The sequence below is a fragment of the Tupaia chinensis genome, unplaced genomic scaffold (genome assembly GCF_000334495.1).
Source record: "Tupaia chinensis unplaced genomic scaffold, TupChi_1.0 Scaffold144991_2, whole genome shotgun sequence".
Lineage (NCBI taxonomy): Eukaryota > Metazoa > Chordata > Mammalia > Scandentia > Tupaiidae > Tupaia > Tupaia belangeri.
In genome coordinates this window covers 2,187,573-2,194,739 of record NW_006204851.1, presented here as the reverse complement: position 1 = coordinate 2,194,739, position 7,167 = coordinate 2,187,573, and the positions used below count along the sequence as shown (strand labels likewise).

The 7,167-nt window shown below is 38.6% G+C and overlaps 1 protein-coding gene across 1 annotated transcript in view; it reads right to left on the bottom strand.

Moving 5' to 3' along the window:
- The window catches only part of ALG13 (ALG13 UDP-N-acetylglucosaminyltransferase subunit), a 128,558-nt gene that overhangs the window by 33,043 nt on the left and 88,348 nt on the right, over positions 1–7,167 (bottom strand). The window contains 2 exon segments of the mRNA XM_006167734.3: positions 2,800–2,959; positions 4,244–4,315. Of these exon segments, the coding sequence (XP_006167796.1) occupies positions 2,800–2,959; positions 4,244–4,315 (232 nt within the window).

The window sequence follows — 7,167 nt, the reverse complement described above, 5'->3', positions numbered from 1 at the left end:
CTGTGACGCTTGCTTTCTCACTTTCCCTTTCTCTCTCTGTCAAATTAAAATAATAATAATAATAATAAATAAAATTAAGTCATTATTTTTTTAAGAATGAAGTGTATTACAAGTTTTGTTTTTCTAATTTCATAGGGCTCCCTCTTCTTGTTGTTGTGTAGTGTTCAAAAATATGAGTGCTTTCTAGAATTTCTTTTGCTGTATTCTCCTTTAATCTGGACCTACATTTTTCCTTATCTTGCATAGTTTTTATTCCATTCCCAGGAGTTTCTCCACGTGAGGAATACTATACTAAAAGGAAGCCCTGGCGGTCAGTTTTGACAGTTCTTAGGGGCTAAACGGCTCCGAATCCTTCAGTCCTTCTATCATATGCCTCAGGCATGCACCTAGTATTAGAGAGGTCAAATCCCTTCCCAATCTTAGCTGCTGCTTCTAAATTGGCCGCTCCACTTTCCAGAAAATTCTTATGAGCTCTTCTGGTGTTCTTCTATTCTCAGGGTTATAAGATGATATCCCTGATGCTTCTATCTTCTTGCTCTCACTCAGAACCTAACAGTGGGACCAGCAGTTAGCATAATGGCTATGTCGCTGGACTCCCATGTAGTCGACAGTGGTTTGCATCCCGGACCCGGTGGCTTAAACTCACGCCGGGCACGTGTGCATGCGTACATGCCCAAGATCCCGAGAGGAGAATGGAGAAGGGATTGCGGCATAGCCATCCCCCCTGGGGGGTGATTTCTTGCTTTCTATCTCTCTGTCTGCCTGGCGAGCGCACGCGCCCTATAGCAAAAACCTCTCAAAAAAGAAATAAAAAAAAAAAGAACCTAACAGCATGGCAGTCCTGTGACTGGTGGTTTGTTCCGACCTATTCAAATTCTGAGATTCATAGTGATGAATTGTCATCTAGTTTTGTTGTAGATGTTGCCCATAGGGGTTGGCTTTGCTATTTCCATTTTTAATTGGGGACTCAGATTGAAAAGCTATGCTGGCCTTTCTGCGCTACCCGCACAAGGGCGCATATGGCATTGTTCTGGATTCCTGTCGTAACTTAAAGGGAAACTCCCACAATGTCTGGAAACCTTGATATCTTGCAAATGAAGGAGGAGGATGTCCTCAAATTCCTTACAGCAGGAAAGCACTTTGGTGGAACCAACCTTTACTTCCAAATGGAACAGTACATCTACCAAAGAAAAAGTGATGACATCTACATCAAAAATCTAAAGAGGGGGCCAGCAGATGGTGTAGTGGTTCAGACACTGGACATTCCCACATGGTTGACCACAGTTTTGAGTCCTGGACCTGGTGGCTGGCTTTCTTACTTTCCCTCTTTCTCTGTGTGCCTTTCTCTGGTCAAATTAAAATAAATGAATGAATAAAAATAATAATTCTGGAAAAAAAAAAAAAAAAAGCTAAAGAGGACCTGAGAGAAGCTTCTGCTGGCAGTTCATGCCATTGTTGTCATTGAAAATCCTGTGCCATATCTTCTAGGACTGCTGTCACTGGAGCCACTTCTATTGCTAGGTGCTTCACTCCTGCAACAATCACTAACCAGGTCCAGGCAGTCTTCCAGGAGCCACACCTTCTGGTGGTTACTGATCCCAGGGCCAACCACCAGCCTCTCACAGAGGCATTTTATGTTACTCTACCTATCATTACTCTGTGCAACACATACTCTCCTTTGCACTGTGTAGACATTGCCATCCCATGCAACAAGAGAGCTCACTCAGTGGGTCTGACGTGGTGGATGCTGGCCAGAGAAGTTTTGTGCATGCATGGCACCATCTCCTATGAATACCTGTGGGAGGTCATGCCTGATATCTACTTCTGCAGAAATTCTAAAGAGACGGAAAAGGAGGAACAGGCTGCTGCTGAAAAGGCTGTGACCAAGGAGGAATTTCAGGGTGAATGGACTGCTCCAGCTCCTAAGTTTACTGCTACTCAGCCTAAAGTCACAGACTGGTCTGAAGGCATGCAGGTGCCACTGGTGCCCATTCAGCAGTTCCCTATTGAAGACTTGAGTGCTCAGCTTATCACTGAAGACTGTAGCCCCCACTGCTCAAGCCACTGAATGGGTGGGAACAACCACTGAGTGATCTTAAGCTTGTTCTTTCACAGACTCCTATACAAAGTGGAAATAAGGTTGATAAGGAAAATAGTTTATAAAACAAGAAAAAGAACAAAACGCTGTGCTGTTATTGTCATCACTTTTTCAGAATTATCAGAATTTTAAATCAATCAATTAACTGAAAATCCACCACCGCTTCATATACTGGTACTATTGATTACTCCCACAGCTCAAAGAGAAGACAGGTTTAGTAACTTGTTCAAAATTACACAGATACTAAGTTGTAAAACCAGGATTCTAACCTAGATATCTTAAATTGTAACTAGATATTTTATATTGTAACATCTATATTATTTATTACAACATCCACAGGACAATGATTCATCACATACAAATATACTTTGTAGAAAATCTTTCAGTAATTTATTCTATAGAGAAAGATATATCTCTGCTAATTCTTGTTAAATAAAACTTAAAGTTTGACAAAATAAGACAAGGTCACTAAATATTCAGTAGGGAGCAAAATGAGAAGTATAAAATCTCATCACAGCCAAATCTGCAAGAAAATAACAATGAAACCCTGACTCAAATATCAGAAATTCCTTAATGACAGAACGCACTTATTAAGTAAATTAAACTTCTGGAAATTGAAGTAACCTTATCTAACCACTAGATAAGTTATGTTTATGAATAGGAAAAGAGGCTTCTAAAGTAAACAACCACGAATAACCAACCTGGCCTGTCCTGTGAAGACGGAGATATAAATAGAGGCTGGAGAGCATGCTGTGAGGAAGCAGTATTACTTGCTTGATTAGCTGCTGCACAGTTAGATAAGACTTGAACTGGAACATTATTAGCACAAGAAGCTGCAACTGCTGCAGAATTTCCCATTACCTATAAGTGTAAAAGAAAGTTCAGAAATGTAAGTTTGTTTTGTCAAACAGTATGTTTCTTACCTAATCCTAAATTTCAGGAAATAGTATTTTTTTAATAACTGAAACACTGAAAAGTCAATCTTTATTTAACCCTGATATAGGAAATTTCTTTCTTTTAGACGGTCCTATCTTACTTTTTAGAGTTTTGTTTAAATTTTTTATCTTTCTGAAAAGGTAATACATTAATGATTCAAAAATCAGAAATCAAATTGTATACTAAGAAAACTTTCCCACTAATCCCTGTCTTCCATCTGCCTAGTCATACTCACTCTAAACAGGTAACCTCTGGGTTTCCTGTACATTACTCCAGAGATTTATATTTATTCATTTTTACATGCATATACATTTTTCACACAAACACATACTTTTTAAATAGAAAAAACACTCTGCATTTTTTTATAACTTCTTAAGAGACTATAAATTATTTTTCTTCTTAGGCCACAGCACTTTGGGGGAATAGACTACTTTCCCATAGCATTGAGTACAGGACCGTGCACACAGAAATAATCAATAAATGCTAACAGACTCTTCTGGAACACACTGTCCTCAGAGGCAGTCTCCATTTCCTTACCCCCATTGCAATATGGCTACTACACCTTTCTCACTCTTCTGACACTACATTCAAAGTCAGGAGTGGCCTCCATAACAATAAGTCCTAGTTTTATTAATCAATATGCTGCTTTACCGCTTGACAGCAATTGACACTTGAGATGTTTTTAAAACATTTTCTTCCTGGAGCTTCTATATTATAACTCCCCTGCTTCTCTTCCCTCCTTGGCTGTTCCTTCTCTGTCCAGTTTCTAAAAGTTAGTGACCCACAGGCTCTGTTCTAGACATTCTACTCAATCTCTTTCTATTCTAGGATAATCTTATTAATGTCTATGGTTTCAGCTACCTTTTCTGTCCCAACTACGCATTCTACAGGAGAACTTAATAAACTTAAGTCAGTCAATAAGACAGACTTCACAAGTAACTTATATTAACTCACTCTTCACATAAGAAGTTTATAGTAGACTATGAGTAGTCTTAAATCCAGTACACAAAACTGTGTCTGGAACAACACAGGTAATCAATCACTATGATAAATGAATTACTGAATCACTATGACAAGTTCTGCAAAGTATAATAGTATCTAAAAGAACACGAGAAGTTGCTATTAAGTTTGATGATACAAAAGAAAAAAACTCAATTTTCTCTGTTCAGACCATTCTAACTGACTGCTTGATAACACTAGCAAGATTACCTTCTGAGGGTAGCTGTAAGAGATAATTGTGTCCTGAGCAGACACAGAACATGGTCTTCTGTCCTGAAGAGACTTCAATGAATAGAGAAATGAGTTAAATAAAAGGAAATCAAGAAGCCAAATAGCATATCAATACAAGATTTACTTTGTTTCAACATCTCCTATAATTGGATAAAAGTGATCTGTCCTGAAATAATTCAAATTTGGAAGTGACAATCAAGAAAATGCTCCAAATGGTATCCCTCTAGTGCCTGATTTAAGTGACTGCTCTGTTTCCTATTTACAGAGATGTTGTTTATATTGAATGTAGTTATTAAAATATAATTGAGGACTGAAAGACTAAAATTTTATGTTTTCTTAATTTTTGCTGTAGAGCATATGCACTCACCAGAGAAAGTTGAGGGAGGGTGAGAAAGCACCCCTCTAGGGGTGATGATCACACAGCAATCCCTTCTCCTCTCAGGGTTTTGGGCACAAATGCACAAGCACTCACTATGTTTTTCAAGGTGCCGGGGCTAGGACTCAAACCATGCAAATGCTAAACGATTCTAGAAAAGAATTTAGTTGAGTGTTGGGCATGGAAAGAAGAAATAAAGGACTAGCAGGTGGCATGGAGCTTAAGATGTCTGGATCCCACATAACTGACTACATGGTTTGAGTCACAAACCTGGTGACTTAAAAATCAAGTCAGGAGTATGTGCATGAGTGCCCAAGATCCTGAAAATGGACAAGAAGAGATTGTAGCATGATCATCCTCACTAGAGGTGATTTCTTGCTTTCTGTCTCTCCGGTGAGTGCATGCACTCTGTAGCAAAAAAAAAATCTCTCTCAAAAAATGTTAAGTTTATTTTGGTACAAAAAAATTTTGAAGTCTGTGCATAATTTCTCATAATATGCATTTTCCATGAATTTTTGAAGACTCTTCATATAGCAGTAACAAGAATGACTTTTCCTATGTTAAGCCACATCTTGGGGGTTGTTACTGCAGCACAACCTAGCTTGACTAAAACAGAAATTGGTAACTATAAGTAGGGTGCTGCTGTAGCAGAAACCTAGCTAAGATTACAAACACAGCTCTTGAGGAAGTGGTTTACAAAACAGAATTATAGTATTTTGTTTTGATGATAATTGGCAGATTTGAGCAAGGTATTTTAAGACAGACACATGTAGGAAAGAACTATTAGTTTGAAGAAAGGAGTGAATTGGCATAGTCTGCATACAAGAACTCATAGGGTTGAATAGTAACTGTTTCTGCCTTAAGCTATAAATGATAAAATAGATAAATTGACAGCAAAAACTCATTAAAATTTGGCCTTACAGCAAGAATCCAAATCCTGAGTACATTAAGTTATAATGGGCCCGGCAGGTGGTATGGTGATTAATGCGCTGGACTCCCACATGGCCAACCACAGCTGAATCCTGGACCTGGTAGCTTGCTTTCTCACTTTCCTTCTGGGACCAGCAGATGGTATAGTAGTTATGTGCTGGATTCCCATGTAGTTGACTGTGGTTTGAGTTCCAGACCCAGTGGCGTAAAACTCACATCAGACGTGTGTGCATGCATGCCCAAAATCCTGAGAGGAGAAAGGAAGAGTAGGGACTGAGGCGTGGCCATACCCCCCCTGGGAGGTGAGTTCTCACTTTCTGTCTCTCTGGAGAGTACACATACCCTATAACCAAAATCCCTCTTTAAGAAAAAAAAAAAAAAAAAGTTTAAAGCAAGAGTTCAATTAAGGATGTAATACCGAGTAACTCTTTGCTCATGGACAAATCTCTCATGGAAATGTGGCCAAAGGTATAGCTCTTCTATCAATCAGATAGAGAAAAACTTGAGATAAGAAAGGAAAGAATTCTGGTTATCAGTCCCTTATCTGAAGCACAGTTAACAAAAATTCTCTCCCATTCCAAGAGTTGTCGATTCACACCAATTATGGTGTCCTTTGCTGTGTAGAAACTCCTTAATCTGATGTAATCCCACCTGTCTATCATGCTGGGTTAAAGTCTCTTCACAATCTAAATGATGTATAGCAATTTAATGTATGAATAATAAATAAATAAATAGGAAGGAAAGAATTAAAACAAGTCAAAGTACAGCATATCTATTGGGTTGTCAGGAAAGTCGTGTTGTATTTTTCTTTGCAAAAATGTGTCATGACTTTCCTGACAACTCAATAAAGAGACACGAAACTAATATGAATCAAACAGAAGAATAAATTAACCTCACATCCAAAAAAACCATGAGCCAAAACTAAAATTATTCAATTGAAAAAAAAAGAAACTGTGGGTCCCCAGTCTTTTGTAAGAACAGACTGAGAAGGCTACTCAGTGGCCAGAAGAATATTCATCAATGCCTACCTCAAATATGACCAAGAAAGGAAGGGCCCTAGAGTCTGAGAACATAATGAACCAGAGAATTCCCCAGGGAACAGTACCCCATGTATATAGGGAGAAGCCCGAAGAACATCTGCCCATGAAGACCTAAGAACTGCAACAAGCCAGTAACTGTTTCTTTCATTCTCTCCTTTATTTTTACCAAAATTTTCAGTTTCTTGCCTCATCATTGTAAATTGGGAGGTGGGAGGTGGGAGGCAGAAGGCCATGAGGAAAAACAAACAAACAAACAAACAAAATCTTTGTATTTTTTATTTTAGGCCTCAAGATCAAGAAAAGCCACATTTAGGACCAGCAGGTGGCATGGTGGTTAAGGTACAGAACTCTCACATTGCATAGCTCTATAGCAAATTGAAAACTAATAATAATGATGAATAAAATTAAGTACGGGGCTGGCAGGTGGCATGGTGGTTGAAGCGCTGGACTCCCACATGGCCAACTACAGTTCAAGTTCCAAACCTGGTGGCTTGTTTTCTCACTTTCCCTGTCTCTCTCTCTCTGGGCAAATTAAAAAATAATAAATAAAATTAAAT